At 33.0% G+C, this 21,498-nt stretch overlaps 2 protein-coding genes across 3 annotated transcripts; one reads left to right on the forward strand and one right to left on the reverse strand.

The window, feature by feature from the left end:
• The first annotated feature begins 922 nt into the window (after positions 1-922).
• On the forward strand, positions 923-9,089 carry LOC114420945. Of its 2 annotated transcripts, none has more exons than XM_028386663.1 (12): positions 923-1,771; positions 3,472-3,773; positions 3,907-3,999; positions 4,109-4,199; positions 5,120-5,213; positions 6,089-6,186; positions 6,407-6,476; positions 6,778-6,881; positions 7,220-7,336; positions 7,769-7,845; positions 7,987-8,031; positions 8,159-9,089. In XM_028386663.1, the coding sequence occupies exons 1-12, from the start codon at positions 1,493-1,495 to the stop codon at positions 8,655-8,657; spliced, it is 1,869 nt and encodes a 622-aa protein (XP_028242464.1). In that variant the 5' UTR covers positions 923-1,492; the 3' UTR covers positions 8,658-9,089. The 2 variants fall into 2 exon arrangements, with proteins under 2 accessions (XP_028242464.1, XP_028242465.1); XM_028386664.1 differs by having other exon boundaries at positions 5,120-5,198.
• A 1,301-nt stretch (positions 9,090-10,390) lies between these two features.
• LOC114420947 (MACPF domain-containing protein At4g24290-like) lies at positions 10,391-17,811 on the reverse strand. Its single transcript, XM_028386665.1, has 7 exons — positions 17,382-17,811; positions 16,463-16,701; positions 15,943-16,144; positions 14,940-15,002; positions 14,163-14,355; positions 12,052-12,218; positions 10,391-11,380 (listed from the first exon to the last, which is right to left on the reverse strand). Exons 1-7 carry the CDS (start codon positions 17,625-17,627, stop codon positions 10,697-10,699), a joined length of 1,794 nt encoding a protein of 597 aa, XP_028242466.1. The 5' UTR covers positions 17,628-17,811; the 3' UTR covers positions 10,391-10,696.
• Positions 17,812-21,498: the final 3,687 nt, after the last annotated feature.

The raw sequence follows: 21,498 nt of genomic DNA on the forward strand, positions 1-21,498 counted from the left end.
CTAACTTCCATTTATTTCGTGTATATATTTCTGCAACTCTCATAAATATTATAGATTTTTTTGTTATCATCATTCTATCTCACAATGATAATTTTCAATCTTCCTATAATACCTTTATATTTTTATTAAATAATTTATATTTCTAAAATATTAAATATTTACTTTTTATTTAATATTTATTTTTATAAAAATACTATAAAAATTTTGAAAAATATAACATTACACTTCCATAATTCAAACCATGAAGCGAATATCATATAGGGGCGAAACTACGGAAAGGAGTAATTTTTTTTTCAAAATTAACAAATGAGGATAAAATTTAAATTAATACCTTAAAAGGAATAAGTTATAGGATAACTTATGATTTTACTATTGAAAGTAATAAACTATTAAAATTACGATTTTACTTTTTTTTAACACAACTTTAAAGTTATAAGGAATTTTTTATGATTTTAATGAAAAAAAAATTATAAAGTGGATTATTTCGACTTCAGTTAGACTAATTTTTTTCTTATCATTCAAAAAAGACTAATTTTCTTGAATGATCCGAAGGTTCGTAAAAGTGGATTATCTCCAAATTTTCTACATACACGAGTTATATTCAAATTTTCGACCACTCGCATAAGAAACTCAAATTCATAAACACTCGGACATGTGATTTTGAAAAATTAAAATAAAATTGATTTTAGAGAACTAAATGAACATAATTTAATGCATGTTTGATTTTGTTGTGGCATGAATTTTGAGACGAATCCAAAGGTTTAACATAAATTGAGCTCAAAAGAAAGAGTGTATTTTACCAACTTTCTTATGCTACCAATATTCATTTGAAACAGATACACAAATAAAGTAATTAGTTTCAGTTTTGTTGGTGTCAAGTAATTATAATTAAAGTTATGTTGAAGCGACAAGGTTGAACATGACCAGTTCCAATGTTGGTAGTCCAAGGCAGTAATCTGAGAGAGAGAGAGTAGCGTTCGCTTACTGCCTACTCCTTAACCTACTAAATCGCCGCCTCATTCATATGCTTTTGATTGTCATCAACTCAGCCCAATTCTCTTCTTCTTTTCTCATCAAAAACACTAAATTATGATTTCCTCTCTTCTATTCCATCTTTAATCTTATTATTATAATACTACTAATAAAAGAAAATTATATTATATATTCTTAGCAACCAAAGAGAGGTTGAGGGTGGACTTTTTATTCCCAAAGTTTCAATCTTTGTCTCAGTCCCATACCTCTTCCCACTCTCTTCTATTCTCTATTTGGAACAGTTTAATTTCTTCTCAACTTGCAATGTTTTTTCCCTTACTCAAACTTCCACCTATTATTTCTCCTTATAATTATTACTGCTATATAATTCTTTATTGAACACAACAAATAAAAGGGTGCTCTATTATAATTTATATCAGTTCCTGATTTGGGTGAGCTGAGCTGCTAGAGGAGGAGTTTGAGTTTTTTTTTTTTTCTGTACAAAGATTGAGTTTTTGATATGGGGGGTCTTTGTTCAAAGTCTGTGAAAGGTGACAAGGTGTTTGCTAAATCAGATGGACATTCTGATAACCATAAATCTGATGGTAAGAACCACAAGTCCACCAACATGCCTAGTGATTTGACAAGTGCAGGGGATCATGGAGTGGACAAGAAAAAACAAGAAGCTGATGCTGCTGCAGGGAATGGTTCTGATGATTTCTATGATGGAATCCCACGGTTTAATGATTCTTTTCCCCACAAGTCTAGGTCAGTAAAATCAAGGCATGCTGTGGCAAAGGTTGGTTATTTTTTTGGCTTCTCTCCCTCCTTGTTCAGTTTCACCAATCTGTTTTTTTTTTTTTTTTTTTTGTAACATTTTCATTTTGTTTCTTGCTTAATTTGTGAACTGATCAATCAGTAATCTAAGTCTACCAGAAGCCTGGTGTACTCATGAAACATGTTGCAGTTGTTAGTGGATTGTGTTAGATAGATCCCGGGTGAAAGTAGAGATGTCCTTAAACTACTACTTTAGATTTTATTTGTTTGTTTATTTTGTTCTCAGGTGTTGTTGGCAATGAAAATTTGGTTAGTTTATGTTACACGTTTGATTCGGATTGAAAGGATAGCTTTTAGGGAATGGGATTTATACAAGGAGGATTGGTTTTGGACGTTGTGGAATGGAGACGCTATATTGTTGTGTGATGAAGAATTTCAAATGTCATAGATTATGTATACTTGAGTCTTAAGGTTAGGTTAGGTTGCTTGTCCTAATCAGTATTGGGGTTGTTGGCAGCCTTATTGGGTTGTGGAGTATGAATATTAAGTATTTGAGTTTATTTGGAGATTTTCACTCATTTAACTATTCTTGCTGTTCTTCAGTTTACTATTAGAGACAAACTTCATTCAAATTGCAGTCACTTAATTCATAAAAGCATGTTTGGAACAACTATGTCAAGTTTAGAAACACATTACTTCTTGTAATTCGAAGGTTGATTGCTGTTTAAGATAATGTTATTAGCAAACCACTGATCTTGTAATTCGAAGGTGATTTTAGCATTGCTTCTTCCACCACCTATTGCCATTTTTGTTTCAGCCACCATTTGTTTCACTTTTCTGTTATTTCCTAATTTCATCAATTCATTGTTGGTTATTCCACTGCCACCTGTTACACTCTCCTGTTAAGTCCTTATTTCAAATCAACAAGGAGCTTCTTCAACATGAGAGGAGAAATGTAGTATGAGAAAGTATTGTTTAAGATTGATGGATACATTCATAATTTGGGAATTAAGGAGATTTAGGCTTTATATATTATTTTTAACTTGGAATTTCTGAACTCAGTTGTTTGAGTCTTGGGATATGTAGTTTCTGGACAGGTTAATTGACCCAGTTTATGTTTACTTGAGTCTTAGCTTAGGTTTTCTGGTAGTAGCATTACTAGGGTTTTTTTGCTTTGCCTGTGTAAAGCATATTATCCATCTTGGGGATTTCATCATTATTGTTGAATTTGTTATATTGGGAACTTGATGATCTTTTGAGATACTTCCTTTATATGTTTTTGTTGTTTATTTTTTTTTTGGTGGGGGGATGGGGGGTTATTTTTCCAAATTTTAGAGTAAAGAATAATTGAAGATTATGAAATGCAAAACTTTATACAGAAATCCTGCCGATGGAAATAATAAGAGAAAACTGTAAGTTTGAGTAACCAATGTCCTAAAATAAATGAATGCGGACTAGTAGTACATTGGATTGTTTGAAGTTGAAGTACTCCCGTCTAGTCTCTGAACATCACATTCTCTGTCTTTTTCATCTTCATTATACTGGTTGAATCTGCTTTGATTTGCTTTTAGTCATTTCCCCCCCTTTTTTTTTAATTTACCACTGCAAACATGCTTGCCTACTCTTCATTATAGTGTCCCTTTATTTTAAGTAGAAAAGGGATAAATAGACTAACACAGGGTAGTAAAATTGAAGTTATCTACTAAGATATTTCCATTTCAGGTCTCAGAGGTGAGTTTACGCCTGGGCAGAGCTGGTATTGACGTTTTGGACACTCTGGGGAGCAGTATGACAAATTTAAGTGCTGGTGGGTTTGTATCTGGAGCTGTGACAAAGGGGAATGAAATTGGAATTTTAGCATTTGAGGTTGCAAACACTATTGTCAAGGGTTTTAGTCTTATGGAATCTCTTTCAACAAAAAATATTAAGCATTTAAAAGAAGAGGTGCTTCAATTAGAGGCTGTGCAAGATTTAGTATCAAAGGATACGGATGAACTTCTAAAGATTGTTGGTGCAGACAAAAGGTAACTATTGAATTAAGTCAAATTCCTAACTAGGGGGGCTTCTGTTTCATAACAAGGCCAACTTTAAACTATTTTAGTTTACCACTACTTTATAAAATGCTAAACTGTGTGTGATTATGATTTATGTTTCCAGGGATGAGTTGAAAGTCTTTTCTGATGAGGTAATTCGTTTTGGAAATCGTTCAAAGGATCCTCAGTGGCACAACTTGGACCGATACTTTGAGAAGTAATATGAATTGTACTCACTCAATTCATCTAAGTTTTCAGCTTTACAGGAAAACAAATTTTAGCCTTTCATGTTTTCATTCTGACCCATCTTTTATTGTAAATTTTAGAGTTAGTAGAGAACTTAATTCTCAAAGACAATCAAAGGAGGAGGCAGAATTACTAATGCAACAATTGATGACTATGGTTCAGTTTACAGCTGTGAGTGTATTTCTTTACTAAAAGATGGTTTTTATTTATTTTGAAAAATAAAACACTCAAGTGGTTGGTTCAATCACTAAATGGTTACATTTTAACCACTCTTTGAATATTGTTAAATACTTGAGTAATTAATTGTTCCTAATTGGAATTTTTTTTACCAAAATTTATTTTTTTGTACTATTTGCCAAAGATGTCTTGCTGAGGAAATTGATTTAAAGATGTTTCACTACTTTTGTTATACCTGTGTTACATATCCCCCACTTTCTCTATTCCTACTTTGTGTCTCTTATTTGTATCATGATTTATTTTCAAAGTTAATTGGAATTACTCTATTCAAGTTTAACTTGTAATCTGTGGGTGTTATACTGCTATAATTTCTATTATCATCCTGTTGTAAAGCTTGTAATCTAATAAATTGGACATCAATATATCTGAGTAGTTCAGTACTACTTTGTAGTAACATGAATGTTTCGGGATGAAATGAATGTGATGCTTGGCTGTATTTTCTTTCTGTGATGATTGAGTAGGTACAAATCGATTATTTTTTAAGGAATATAACTTCATAAATCATTGTGAAAGTATTATATATACTTATTTATATACTGATGGTTTTATTAAATAAGCTGAGGTGGTAGGAACTGTATTTATGCTCATTGTGTGGTATCTTCTCATATTTACTTTCTCATGTTTATTTCATGGCAAAGGAAATGGGACTCATTTTCAATACATTTTTATGAAAAAATTATCTCCAATATCTTCTATTATTTTTCTTGTGCACAACCCAGGGTTTTATAAAGTATCTGTACACAGTGAACTTGTTGCCCTGCTTTTTTAATTCATTCAACTTTGCCTTTATTTCTTTTGGTGTTGGTGGGATTTATGTCTGAAAGAAATTGGAAAATCGATTTTTATGGCCTCAGGAATTATACCATGAGTTGCATGCTTTGGATAGATTTGCACAAGATTATCAGCATAAGCGTGAAGAGGATGATAATTCAGGTGCAGCTCAAAGTGGTAATTGAAGAGTACTACCTATGACATAATCTGCAATTTTTGTTTGTGACAAGCAATTATTGACATAAAATCCAAACTTCTATTAAGGCTTTTAATTTGAAAGAGATGATTAATTTTGGTATTGTAAAATAAGCATTTAGATGGTGGAGTCTATGAAACTTGAACAGGACTCATTGAACACAATTGATTCTGAAATGGTGGAGAAAGATATATCATAGTGTTATCTACTATTTGTTGTGGCTATATTGCAAATGATCACCAAATGTTGTGTTATTGAATCCATGATTTAAGATCCACATAAATTAAACTGATTGCTTTACTTGTTCAATTATTCAGATTTCTAGTGAAAATTATCCTTGACTTTTACTTATGGCCACCCTCAAATGTTTCTGGCTGATACACTTCCAGGATTTGTACTACTCCTATGTTAACTACTGTGGTTGTTATCAAACTTAACAAGTAGGGAGTAGAATTAATTCACTATGGATTCTGAAATGGATATAAAAACTTGGCTTGATTTGTTTAAGCCATTATAAACTGGCTTTTCTGTTCTGAATGCCGTCATTTGCATTGGGTAAGTAATCTTATGGCAAGTGACCCCCATTAAAGAATAAGTGTATGACTGTTCAGTCAGGTCACAGCTACCAAAGCACTTTCTTTTGATTTTCGGAGATATTTTATTTGAATTTTTTTGGAGCCTGCACTGTGTATTCTTGTTGAGCATGTGATGAAGGCACAATGGATTGCTTATTATATAATGCACTTTCAAAGAAAAAGTCACTCTGACCTAGAAGTTTGACTGTATTATAATGTACATTATTTCTATAGGTAATTCGTTATGTATAAAATGTTGACTCTCTCTCTTCATCATGTAGGTGATGGCCTTTCAATCTTGAGGGCAGAACTTAAAAGTCAAAAGAAGCAAGTTAAACATTTGAAAAAAAAGTCACTCTGGTCCAGAAGTTTGGAGGAGGTAACTTTAGATTACTACTGTACATGAATGATTATTATCTCTTATTCTCATCTACTTGACATGTTTTATCCTTTCATTGTATTCTCTATCCATGTATAATGCAAGAACTAGGACACAGACTCTAAAATGTTTTTATTGATAGAGGTGTGTTCATTTTGAGCATAACATACATGGAAAGTTGAGCAAAGTAGAGTATAATTCATAATCTAATGGATTACAGATTATGGAGAAGCTTGTAGAGATAGTCCATTTTTTGCATTTGGAGATAAACAATGCCTTTGGCACTGCAGGTATGTACCCCTAAAGGCATACTTGCTTCACTTGCTGTATTATACTCTTCTATTATCACCTAATTTAATCATTATTTATCAATAGAATAACTTATTTGATATCATTGATAGCCACTGCAAATTTCATCCATTTTACCCTTATTTTTTAGTTCTCTGAAGTTTTTAATATTTGAAAGAGAGAAAAAGAAGGGAAGGAAAGATTAAGCTGATTTCTCATCAAATTACTCTTCCAATCAATTTTGTAATGAAAGCTGTGTTTTTGTTCATGATTGTAATGTTGTTTATCCACGGGTACCTGCAGATGACCATAAACCATTAATTCGAACCATCAGCAATCGCCAAAAATTGGGTCCTGCAGGCCTTGCTTTACATTATGCTAATATAGTGCTCCAAATTGATACTCTTGTAAGTGTTTCTTCTTTATTTCGTTTATTTCATAACTTGGTTTAGTACAAACAGTGCTTTATCTATATCTTTTGGTTAAAAGTTCAACTAGAGTAATAGGGAACTAGGCCACTCTTTATTCAAGACTCTTGAGCATTATCAGGCTGTACATTTATTTTTTTTATCATTTGCGAGTTGGTATATGATTTGTTTGCGGCTGATCACTTTGGAGTTCTTGGTCTGTATTGGGTGTAATTATTCTAGTTCATAGTTGTTCAAATAATTGTCTGCTTACTGTCATGTGTGATTAAGCTTATGCACTGAAGAACATTGTACTTTGCCATTGTTGATGCTGTCAGGTTGCCAGATCCAGTTCTATGCCTGCAAATACAAGGGATGCACTGTATCAGAGCTTGCCTCCTAATATAAAATTAGCCTTGCGTTCCAAATTACCAAGCTTTCATGTTGTAAAAGAGGTACAGTCTTATCTGCTGGTATTTTCTCCTATTACCACTGTTAAAAAATTAAGAGACAAGATACTGTTCTGAAAAAGTTGGAGATCGAGACGATTTAAAAGCCTTTAGAGGATCAAATATACAATTGTATTTTTGTTATTGTTGATTAATCACCCCTCAATCAGCACCCTATTTAACAGACTCAATTTCTCTCCCATAATCAATCCTCAACTAATACCCTGGATTTAACATTCAATACTTGATAATCCATAGGACTTTCCTTATATTTCTAATACATTGCTACTTCATATATAATTTGAATGACAAGGATAATGATCAACAAAAAAATTAGTACTTCTCTTTTGCTTTCAGTTTTCTACTATCGACCAATGTAGAAAATTTCTATATAAATTTAGTTTTTTTTTTTTTGTGTGTATTTACTGTTTCCTGCAGCTCACCATATCAGATATTAAACAAGAGATGGAGAAAACATTGCATTGGCTGGTTCCGATTGCTACAAACACGGCCAAGTAAGATGTCCTGCTCCGTACTTCCTTTTTGAGAATTTTTTTTCTGATGAATAAGAAATTTTCTTTTAGTACCAGTTCATTTAGTTTCTATACAAACTAAACCGTTTGTTCTTTTGGTTGGTTACTCTAAAATTGACTCAGAGCACATCATGGTTTTGGTTGGGTAGGGGAGTGGGCAAGCACTGGGTAAGTAACAATCTTCTGTTTCTCTTTTGAAATAAAAACTTGTATGTTTTACCAGTTTCCACTTTTTTTTTTAATCTATTTTTATGCTTTTCCTTTCTGTTTTCAAATTCTTGTTTGATTCTTGCAGTTCTGAGCTGAATAAGAAGACCATGAAGGCTGATGTGTTGCGGATTGAAACGCTTCACCATGCCGATAAAGATAAAGTAGAAAATTATATTCTTGAACTTCTCCTATGGCTTCACCGCTTGGCCGTCAAAAGTAAAGCTGGCATCGATACCGGAGAAACAAGGTCTACCTTAAAGTCCCAAGTTGGCACTGCCCTTCAAACTACAAATCAACAATCAACAAAAGCCTTATCGCCATTGTTAACAACTGACGAGCAGAAAATGCTGCAAGATGTTAGTAATAAAATTCGTATAAGAAGGATCAGTAAAAGCTTAGACTTTGACAGTGTGATGGCAGATAATGACAGACTTACTAAGAGTAGCAGTTATTCTTATTCATCAACAAGTAGAAGCAAGGAATTATCTTTTAATAGAATTTTGTCTAAGCTTCCTGTTATTGATTTTGGTATTGACAAAAAGAGAGCATTGGATGTGATTGACAGATTAGACGTGGTCAGATAATTTGCAACTATTCTTGAGTGCCTTTGAAATGAAAGGGTAGTAGCAAGACATGGACAGACGAATGGGACTTCTTTGTGTAAATATACAAGCATACAAATGCTGCAAGTCTTGAGTGCCAAATTTTGGCACCCTGGATTCCTTTTGCTTCATTAGAGTGCTTTGTTTTGGTGATATGCTGCTCCACATCATGATGTAGATATGGAACCAAGGAAATTGTTGAGGTGATAATCATTCTTGCTTGTATCAATGTGATTGAAGTGGCCACTCGCTATTGGAGCGGAGTGGATTCTGTTTTTTTGTTCTTGAGTGTATAGACACTGAGGATATGGTACTTACGATTGGTTTTTGTTACATGTATAATTATTGGTTTGGTTACCTTGCCTATATGCCTATTGACACAGCCGAAAATGGTAACTATTTTTCTCAAATGTTGATCATGCTTGTGAATGTGATAGATCATTGTCTCCCTACATCTACCTTTTAAATGGTATCAAAAAGTGGAAAACAAAATATATAAGTTTAAAATACTTTTATATTGGCATTCAATCATAATTTGTCGTTAATAATATGACTTTTAAAATAATTATAGCCAATAATTTTATTTTACATGATGAGGGATAATTAAATGCTTATGTAAAACTTTTATTAGAAATGCATATATGTCATTAAATAAAATAATAAAAAAACAAAATAATAGGAAAAAAATGCTTGTTCGAAATAATAAAGAAGTTTAGTTTTCGTTTCTTAGAGGAATCGTGCCCGGAAGCGAAGTGGATGCCGGCCGCTGCACGCAACGCGGGAATAATGTTTTCTTTGACCTAAGAAAAGTTGTTGGTTGCATCAAGTCAGTCAATTTACAACATTAGAAAAATGCCTTGGTCAGATCAGAACAAAAGCGGGACCCACTCAAAAGTTTATTCTTAGTTATTTATTTATGATTAGTTAATTGCAAGGCTAACTAATGTGCATTATCATGCTTACTGCTTGAAATCAAAATCATCTTGTGCAATGTTTTTACTAATCACAATGTTATTGTTGAAAACATGCTGGATTTATATTTGATTTCTTGCATCCTCAACTCCCGAATTAATATATTTTATATTTTTATACCAACAATTCTTCACTCTTCAGTCTTCAAGAAATAGGATAGTGCAATATTTTGAAAACTTCGTTCAGTTTCGTATCAATTTAGACCAGTTCAATGTCGGTTTTGACTTTTTTGTTTTTACCAAATTTAATATAAATTTATAAATAATATCCGTTCAAAATGACAATTGATTTATAGCATGTTTGAATAAAATTTTCGGGTCAGACGTGACGTGAATTTTGTAAAGCAACTGATATTAACTTTTACATCAAAATACTAATTGAACATGAAAATCAAATACATGCATCTTCAACATCATTCTAAACACATTTAAACGCAACTTATCGTTTAATACTAAAAGTGCATTTGGACAACTTATTCACATCTTACTTTGAATTTATCTTTCAGTATGATACAAGACTTCTGAAAGTGTTTATAATAATAGTTTATGATATGTCTAAATTATTTTTAATTTTTTTCAATAAGTTCTCCAAATAACTTGTAAAAATAACTTACAACTTATTTAAAAATAATTTAGTCTCATCCCCTCTTTGATAATATAAATAACTTATACATAATCACTCACATTATAAATACTTAGTTAAGTTGTTTATCCTATCACACGCCAAATAACTCTCCCAGGGTATAAAATGAATATTCTCTCATTGTCTTGAGAGTAAAATTTAAATGGAACTACTGCATAGAAGTGGTCACTAACATAAGAGAACATTCAAACATACAGTAAAAAAATGTAACGGGCATGACTACACAAGCCTTTTCCAAAACTACAATAAGGAATTCCCCAAAAGTGTCCGCAGTGCAGGTATACACAAATAATGGTAATGGCAAATGTACAAAGAGATCAGAATCAGAGAATATTATATATACACACGCCTATCTCATTGAACTTTACCTGATGAGATTATCTTCCAACGACCCTCATTTGATAATTTCAAAAACTTGCCCCCTCTTCATCAGGTATCACAGTCAAAAGAGAATATTTTACTTTAAGTGATATTTTAGCCTTCTCCACCAAAAGCCTTGCCCCAGACACAACCCAGTAGCCAGGAGAATCTTGAGGTCCTCTTGTCATTTCAGTTGTGTCAACAAACCTTAGAAGTTTGGGTGACTGAGTAGGCACAGGAGGCCCCCCAGGGTATAAAGCAGAGTTGATGTTTACATCAGATGGCCGTGGTGGTGGTGGCTTTTGTGGACCTGAGAAGGTAGTGCTGATCAATGTTGAGATTATTCCAGATTTCTGGGTCAAGCCAGGAGAACCCTCCCATTCGGGTACTTTCACACGGGTTGCACCAACAACTTTACAGAAATGAAGTCTTAGGAATAGAACTTTCTTAAGGCCAGTATCTCCAACTTCAAAGTGAGCACCAGTCACGACAGCATTGTCATCATCTGAATCAACAGGAGCTGTGCAAACGTGAGAGAAACTCTTCCACTGGACCTTCTCATAGTACTTGCGTTCTGAAGAGTCATTAGACGCATTCCCGTTAGGCTCATCCTGGAGTTGGAAAGTTTTGGGCAGGGAAGAGAGGTGCTGTAAATGGATTGCCAAGCAGTTGCTTCTCTTTCCTTCCAAATACAATCGAAGGCCTGTCACGGGCTTCTTTCCCACATCAACCTGTACGTAAGTAGTTCAAGGTCAGTCTAAATCACCATATGTACAAAAGATCTAATAATGCATACAATAGCTGACTACTTTTCTCCTTTCAAAAAAAAGATGACTACTTTTCAATGACTAGATAAAAAAATAGAAGACTCTTCATCTGTACAAGTGTACAACTATTTGAGTATTGACCAACAAAATTTAATGTCATAAACAGGTTTACATTTTCAGCCAAAATTATTGAGAAAATCTAACTAGACTTTTGGTACAAAAACCACAGATATTGGGTTGAAAAGTATGTGACAACTGATGAGAGTGATTTGCAATTACAGCCACCAGAAACATGAAATCTAGTCACTAAAACTTAAAAAGAAGTTTGTTCATCTACTCATTTGTGTGGCAATATTTGGTAATAATCAATTAGACAGGAGCAGGAGAAAGAAAAACCACATCATATGATACCAATATTTCTAATTTTCACTTTTGGCTAAAATATCCAATTAAATAAACGAGATGGTGATCTTAACTCTAAATCGTTAATTCATGGATAAAATAGGTAGCCATAATTGTCATTCATCCTTCCCCAATCATTGCTGAACTAGACCCAGAATCTAATAATTCATGGGGAGAATAAAACAACAAACCAACTGGATACAAAAAGTTTAACATAAAACAAGTAGCATTACCGGTGTTGTGTTTACATAGAGCTTGGGACCCATGAAACTGAACTGTAAAGAAGCAGTATTTTGTGGCTTCCTTTCAGGACCAAGGGCAAGCTCACCAAATACAGGGGCCCATTGCCTTGGAAGCTGGAACTCCAAAAATTGATGCAGTTCTTCAATTCCTGGTTTATCTGCAGTTAGAAATTACAACAGATGATGGCTATAATTTACTTCAATACATGCTTTTTTAACCTCCAATGCAAAGATTAAGAACTACAATTATGGCATATATTTAGACCATCTCCAATAGCATACAAAACTATAGTTACAAACAATAATTTTCTTATAATCATTCCCAATGAATTTTCAGACAAGAAAATGAGAAAATATATAAGATCTTCAGCAGAATCTGAATTTAAAGAAATTGCAAAATGTCTATGTCAATTAATGTGGCTGAACATTATACTAGATGATTCAAGAATTGAATTGAAGGGTCCAATGTAGCTTTATGGTAACAAGTCAGCTATCAATATTGCCAATAATCCTATGCAGCATGAGAGGACAAAAGAATATTGAAATAAATACGCATTTCATTAAAGAAAAGTTGGAGGGAGCTCTGGTGTGCATGTCCCATGTTCCATTACAACACTAACTGGTTGATGTTCACACAAAGGGGCTAAACAGCTTGGGTTTTTATGATCTGCCAAACTGGGAATGGAAGACATCTATTTGTCAGCTTAAGGGAGATTGTTAAATGGTCAGTATGTAAATAAGATCATTAGGAGAATCCACTGAAAATATCTTAAATCTGGGGATTCACTTAGAAAACTAATTAGGCAAGTTTTTATTCCTTTTATTAAGGATTGGTTCTGTTTCCTTTTTTGCTCCCAATATCATGCTTTATATTTTTCGGCGTATCATCCTATTGAATCAAGAAAAATATGTTCTTCCATTCCAGTTTTCTATACCATAACTAATGTTCAACACCTGACCTACATTTTAACTAAAGTTGCATCAACATCTGTATAACATTATTGAAAAGCATAGCGGCTGACCCCAAAAACACTGTAGTGGTATAGCAAATATGGGGATGGCCGTTATTCTGATTGTATATATAGATCAAATAATTTTTTCCGCCCATATCTAAATGCTCAAAAATTTAAAAGGTACTCTCTATTTATGATATCTTCATGGTTAACAATAAAAGGTCATAGGTTTTAAGAAAAAAATACAAGTAAATAACAATAAAAGTCAAGGAAATAAACAAAATGAAAAGGCATATTCATATTTCAAATTTCAAATACAAAACATCTTAAACATTGAATAATAAGTGAGGGTAAGTGTTGCACAGAGAAAAGAACGAAGATGGTTGCAGATTCAGAATTCAAAACAAAGATGATTCAGAGTTCAAAGTAGAGAAAAGAATAGGTGATTGTCGCAAGAAATACAGCTGGAAATGGGTGGGTGTTAGTCAAACAATGTGGGAGTCTTGTAGTAGATAAAAGCATGGGAAAATACATCAATTAGGGATTTTTTAAATTTCATAAAAGGAGGGAAGTCTCAACTTTGCCCCTAAAAAATCCCCAAAATGGTGCTATTTTGAGGGTGAAAATGGGTTTTCAAAAAAGCCTCACTCTACAGCCTCTAGAATAGGTGATTGTCGCAAGAAATACAGCTGGAAATGGGTGGGTGTTAGTCAAACAATGTGGGAGTCTTGTAGTAGATAAAAGCATGGGAAAATACATCAATTAGGGATTTTTTAAATTCCATAAAAGGAGGGAAGTCTCAACTTTGCCCCTAAAAAATCCCCAAAATGGTGCTATTTTGAGGGTGAAAATGGGTTTTCAAAAAAGCCTCACTCTACAGCCTCTAGAATGCACTTCTATTTAAAACTTTGTGGTGGGCAGCCCATAGCTGCTCAGCATTGCCACACTGCTACAGCACACTATTGGTAACTATGCTAAAAAGAAATCATGCATTCATGGGTTTTCTCTAACAAACCAAAATATATCATCATATCTCAAAGTAAAATATGTAAAATGAATCTATACTGCCATAGTATCTGTTGAATCAACAGGCTTTGAAGCAAAATGTAAATAAGAAAATGGCTAATGGAGTCACACTTAGTTCCTTACAGCGTAAATAGAGATTCATGGCATGAGTTAAATATCCACTCCCATTTATTCCACCAAGTAGAGATGTAATTGGTACAAATGACATTGATATCACATCAGGTTGAGACAGAACAGTTTGGCACCACTCACTATGGGACAAAAATCTTTTCCCATTTCCACCTTTCCTCCTGCACATGAACTTGATATCCTGCGCCTATAATGTTTAATGAAAAGTGGGAAAAAAGTAAGAATAATTGCTGTGTGACCTATGTATTATTTATTTATTTTGCTTTTGGACTGAAGAAGAGGACATTGCTACGGAAAAAGACATCAATTTGATGAATTTCTTGGCTGGAATGATTAAATCAATGAAGCATTGAGGCAAAACAAATAATACTGATCCACCAAACCAATTTCAGATGCTTAAATGCTGGTTTTGGTATTCAACATGAAAGTACCAGATTCAACAAACAATTTTGAAGATTAAATGTCAAGAACACAATGATGTATATTGAATAAAAGTAAAATAATTATGAATTAATGAAGTACTAACAACAACTGATAGAGCAGGAAAAGTCTGGTTAGTAACGATATTAAAATTTGCATTGGAAAACACAGGAATTTTCAAAAGCAAAGCAGAACAAATAAGTCTATCAGCCAAATGTTACACAGCAATTTAAATTATAAAAAAAATGGCAAGGGAATTGGGTAGTAGTTCTTTAAGCCCAAGCCTATTGGAGAAACATAAAGGATCCTGTACATGGCATAAATTCAACTTTTAAAATAAAATGTATTTACCTCTGATTCATAGTAGGAACGGGCTTGAATATCCATGAAATTCAGCACATTGTCCTTCATAAACTGTGGGGAAAAAAAGAGGAAAATACAAGTTGTGATGGCTGTCTGCATAGGGCTATATAATATTTTCTTTAGAAAAAAGTATAAATGTTAATAAGTGGACTTTTTTTTTTTTGTTTTTGGGTGAAATAAGCGGACTGGTTTTACCACAAATAAATAGGAAGGTCATTTGGATTCATTTCCTAATATTTTTATTTGATCTTGTGAGAATACGTTTATCTTGTATCTATTATTATATAGAAATCTGATATTCTATTTCCAATTAATAAAGATCAGGTGTGGTCATACTTGACACAACACAATTACACCAAACACTTCTATTACATGGTATCAGAGCCTGGTTATTCTTGATGTATCGAAGGATACATGTGACAACATCATAATGACTATCACAGAGAGCATTCAAGAATGGGTTGGCTCACCACACTGACAACAAATGTGATGTTTGGTATGGTGACAGTGAGATAATTAAGTGTGCCTACAAGTTGTTGATATCTTCCCTGGTCTTCCATAGGCTCCCCCTGACCCGGAAGAAGCTTAACATTAGGATCCATATGAGTGTCGCTCGGGCGACAATCAAGCATTCCAGCCTCGGTCAAAATTTCCAAGGCATACCTTGGTAAGCTTGATCGCAGAATATTTTACTCTTATGCCCTTTACTACTGATGCAGAAACTTTTTACAAGCAACGCTGTCAGTTTTTCATGGTGGTTACTCTAGCTGGACTCAAATCGGGACCTTGATGCAGTACACAATCAGATACCATTGGATCCTACTTATGACATGGTTGTCACACGTATCCTTGACGTAGTCCAATAGTTATACGAAAGTCCTTGATGACCCCTCCATGTATTCACAAACCCCATCACCAAAAGGTGTAATCTTATAGCATTTACCAAAATTAAAGAGAATAAAAATAAATTTGAACTAGAAAAGCTTCAAACCTTTTCCTTTGCATTAAACCTCCCACCAATACTGTTATACTGTCCGGCTTTGTCAATGAAGAATTCGTCTGCCATGTCCTTTAATTTTTTCTGTACTTCAGCAGGTGGGACAGTAGATGAGTACTGTTGCTTTGCATAGATTATATCAGTTCCTCCCATTTTCACCCCAACTATAACATGAGTTCCATACTTCTCAATGAATCTGAAATGAAAAGATCTGAAGATGAGTTGCAACTCAAACATTGCAAGTGCATTTGTTAAAGGAAATGACTGGCAAAGCAGTTAAATGTGTACACTACACTTATTACGATTGTAGGGGAAATGTTATAAGCAGTAAGTAGCAAGACCTTTGGTAAAGGGTTTGCAAGTGGTGTCAGAGTTCAGAGGACACAAGATGGGTTGTATGTATTAGCATAAACTTATTGGACTCTGTTTCTCACTATATAGTTAGCTCTTTCTAGATCCTTGTTGAACACTTCAACTATGCACTATACTATATTTTGGTGAATCAAGGAAGTACCTGGTCAATGCAGCTGGATCCCAGGACGAAGGAACAGCTTGTTTGACATGATCATGAAGAACTACCTGGGTTTTCTCAAATGCAATGTCGTAGAGTGTGATGGATACACCATCAAAAGCAAGAGTCTTGGTATTGGCAGCATCTTTTTGCCAAACTCCTGTAAACCCAAAGGCAGTGTTGAAATGGCCCGTTGGAATCTTACCAGACAGTGACAAGTCCTGGTTGAACTGCTCTGACATCTAAAACAAGGTACATATGCCTTGTCAGACAAACAAGCAATCATCCACACTCTTCAACAACAACATAATAACAATAACAGACATGCCAAAGTATTTTGATTTTCTAAAACAAAAATGTTATTATTATCATACATCCATTTTTTTCTAACATCTCACTTTCACCTCAATTTTTGTTCTTATCTGCCTCTTCATTTTCCTTCCACCCTCCCCAGAAATGGGGTGTAATTCACCATTTTCCAAAACAAAAACAGAGAAATTTTTTTATTTATTAAATATATACATTTCAACATGGACACTGGACACAAGCAACTTTGTGCCTGTTTGGCAAATATTCACAAACAATTCTCCAGCTATAACACATCGTTTAACTGTTTAAATTCAATTCTATCAAAATTAATTATACTGAGTTTTAAAATAAACAGGTCCTTCCTTTTTCTTTATTTTGCTGAATAGGTCCTTCCTCTCCTCCACCCACATGAACAAATTTGGCCAACAACACGAAACCTTTGACTTAAAAAAAAAATATTTTCTACACTTAAAACCCATGATAAAAATGAAAAAAAAAACAATTTTTGTTGCTAAAAAAATATTTATTATATAAAAACACAACATTTGCTTTTTAAATTAACTTAGAAACTTGTAAGTAACATTTTTTCACAGCTTGTGGGATATTGTAGTACCTGCTGAAAAGAGAGGACATCGGAGCACAATCTCATGCGGTCACCTTTATCGCACTTGATGGATTTGGGGACATTAGGGATAGAAATACGAGGAGGGAGTTCGACAGTTCGAAGGTTGTCATCGTCGATAGCGATCAATCTGGAGTGGTTCTTGCAGAATTTGAGCTTGAGATCGTTTGTGAGATCGTAACCTAAACCAATGGCCCTTATTGCGTCTTCTGCCGCCACCCCTTTCTTCCCTGCCATCTTCTTCCTCTTCTTCTTTTTTCACGCGCTCATCACCCAAATCGAATTCAATCAAATTCCGATTATGATGTTGTTGCTTCTCTCTCTCTCTAGGAATGGAATTTGTGAAGAAGAGAAGCAATGGAATGGAGTTCACGAGAATTGGAATGGGTTGTTTGATAATGTAATGTCTATGGTCAAAGGGAGACGTAGTATTATTATTATTATCATACTACTTGCTTGCTTGCCTAATGTTACAAACAAGACTGGTCAAACTAGTCACGTTTTCCAACTTTCTAAAATCTAAACCCTTTTCAGTTTTCAACTCCTGTACTTTTAATTTTTTATATTTTAATTTTATCTCTTCTAATTTTGCTAAATTAAATTAAAATACTTCTCTTGGCTGATCTGCTATCTCAGACCTGACCATCTTCGATATGGTAAGCAAAGTTTTGAGGCAGAAATAAAAAAGTTGATGCTTCCTCCAAACTAACGTTGAACACAAATGAACAGTGTTACTGTCAATCCAAACACAGCTTATTTGGTTGGAGGATCAATGTTTTCATGCTTGACTCTCTCCATTTGTCAATTTCAAAGCAATTTTATCTCATGGTTACTTGTTTTAATTTTAAAAATAAGAATATATTATTTTTCTTTATAGTTTCATTAATGAAAAAAGGTTTTTTATATGTAATAAGTTTGAAATAATTTAAATAATAATTTATAATTATAAAATTATTATATATTATTACTTAGATATTAAACTCTTAATTAATATTGATATGCATTACTTGTGTAAAAGTTTTTAAGTGTTACATAATACGGTATGACAAAATTATAGTGTTTACTTTTTACTTAGGTGGCATTAGACTATTGTTGTTGTTGTTTATTTTCCTCGTCACTTTACTCATTCAAACCACAACTTAAAAATTATACTTAATGTCTCCTTTCTTCGCAATCCAACCGCATTTCTTTTTCAAATCTCAATTCTCACTCATGTTACTTAATTGATGCATAGTCGTTATTCGCATAAATTTTGAGTTTTAACCAGCACTAAAAGTAAACTGATTTATTATATTAATGAATTCCTTGTCATACATCAGGAGTTTAGAAAATAGTTGAACAATGAGGCCAAAGCAATAATAGATAAATAAATGAATTGTAAAAAATTAACTTCCGCTATTCTTGTTTAGAACAAGCATGTATGTACATGACGATGTATAATTTCTGGTGCACATAGGTTCACTGCCAAAGAAAGCCAATTTGGAATGATGAAACAAAATAATTTGTATTTTTATTTTTATATGCATCTTTGATAGAAACAAGTGCAACACTGAATGAGGTTGTCGTTTTTATTTGACTGTGTTAGTAGAGGCCAATCCAAGTGTGCGAGAAATTCTTGATAAAATAATTTGGTGGCATTCTTGATAAAATAATTAAATAGAGCAATACTATGATCATATGGAAAAATCTGTTGATCGGAATGGAGGGGTTTCTTTCTAGAAAAAGTCAAAGCTTGAGGGCGGCTACTACACCTCACAAACACTAATTATTGGTGAGGTCCAGCTGCTTCCGCGTAACTTTTTAACCAAACTCTTTTTCTTTTCTTTTCATTTTTCAATCCTATATTTTTAAAGGTAAATTCAAAATATATACTTAAAAGTTGCTGGGCTTCGTATTTAAGAAAAAGTAAAAACTTAAAAACTCAATTGGATTGGGTTTTGACATAACACAAGATACAGATTTTGACAACCGCGGCGTCGGCTCAACTCAAGTAAGGACTTTAGGTCTTAAAAAAAAAACTTCAATTTTTTTTAAGTACTATTATACCTCAAAAAAATTATTATAAAATTATATTTAAAAATAAATTTTAAATAAAGTAATGATAATTTTAATAAACTATTTTATGAATAAATAAAAGATATCATTCTTAAATTTATTTTAGATCTCTCAAGTCCATGAGTCGTTTCTGAACAACCGTAAGAAAGCGGTTCAAGGTTGATATTTATCAACGAGGATTGCACAAATATTTAACAGAATTTTGTCTTTTTTTATTCTATCTAAATTTAAGAAAATGATCATTATGTCAAGAAAAATGGTATTACCTACTCACAGTAAATCTAAGGGCTTGTTTACTTTTAAAAAATTATTTTTTTCCTTTGCTGGTTTCATTTTTACTTTTAAACAAAAGTGTCATCTTATTTTCATTAGTTGTATGCAAATCTTTGAAATCCGAAACAAAGTGAAATTAAGGTGACATTTTTTTTTTAAAGTAAAAGTAGGAAACCAAACAGTTCCTACCTTATTCTTTGAATGAACTAAATTGACCACTTTCTTTGTTGGGTGGTATAACATCTCATTTTTCGTCAAATAAATAAAAAGAGTTTTATTTAAAAATTAATAGTTTTTAGAAATTAAATAAATGAGAGAAAAAAGTTTTTGTTAATTAAAATAAGAGTTTCATAGTATTAGAAAATAAATAAAGTGAAATGATGTTTTAGAAAACAATAAATGTTTTAATTGGTTATTTATTCGATGAAACAATAAAATAGAGTTTCTTTTTATAAAATAAAAAAAATAGAGTAAATAATATATTGAAAGTACCCTAACTATAAATAGAGACATATTAAGTCAGTTTATAGGTCTCTACACTTTTTCTTTCTCTCAACTTCATTTTCTTTACTTTCTCTCCCAAAACTCTCTCTTTTTCCACATATACTCAAATCTGTTTCACTAAAACTACGATCGCAGACTTGTTAATTGTTGGATCATTGTGAAATTTGGACACCACCTTTGGAACTCATTTATGCACATTCTCACCGTTGGGATTTGCAAACTAATGTTTGTAAAGAGAGAAAAAACCCTCATATGGAGACAGTGAAATTAAGACTCTAATTCTTTTTCCTTCTCTCTAATGCTTGGAAATCTTAACAAAACAACCAGGAAAAAAAAAACTTGAGGAATCTTAGGGAACCATTAGAGACGCTGCTATCGTTGCCGGATTACACACGTGAGCCTGCTTAGAGGTAAGAAATGAGTTTATCGCAATTGGGATTAGAGTAAACATGTGTAGGGATCCTTAGAGGATCAAATTGGGGTTAATTTTAGGGTGTTTTATGCGTTTTAATTTTTCCTATGCAATGATAATTAGGAATTGCTCATGTTTGACGGTCCATTGATGCCTTGTTATGAATTGAATGGTTTAATTGAGTGTTTGACTTTGAATGTTAGAAATCTAGAAATTTGGGAATTCTTGATTCTTGAAATTGATTGAGGGGTTTTGTTTCCCATGGTGTAATAATGTGTTAGTGAGAAGGCGTGATGAGACATATGTTGTGAACAGGTGTGAGATTAATAGGTTCCTCAATGTGATTATACATGTTATTGTGAAATGTAAAGTAATGACATTGAGTTGTGAGTCATAAATTATATAATCACATAACTATAAAATCCTTTAAGGACGAAGAGTTAATGCACGACGAATATTGTGATGAGATTCAGTGTGGGAACTCAACGAGTTAAAATGATTTTTAAAATAATTGAGTAGTTGTGTTTATTGTATAGTTTAAACTTCAGTGGCACATATATGATTTTAAATGTCTGTTTTAGTAAGATGATTAGTCATATGAACATAACATATTCATATTATTATTGTGTGATATGTATATGATGCATGAATCGTGATAACGTGATGTTTTAGGATTATGAAAGTGTAATGAACTGTGTGTAAATGACAAGTTGAGTATGTGTTAAATTGTGGGATCACACGTGTATTGAGAAGTTGTGTGCATTGAGTTCTGAGCTATGAATCATACAATCACATGTAAAACCCTTTAAAGACGATGAGTTAATGCGTGACAAATATTGTGATGCGATCCACCATGGAAACTCG

Source organism: Glycine soja, chromosome 8 (genome assembly GCF_004193775.1).
Source record: "Glycine soja cultivar W05 chromosome 8, ASM419377v2, whole genome shotgun sequence".
NCBI classification, from domain to species: domain Eukaryota; kingdom Viridiplantae; phylum Streptophyta; class Magnoliopsida; order Fabales; family Fabaceae; genus Glycine; species Glycine soja.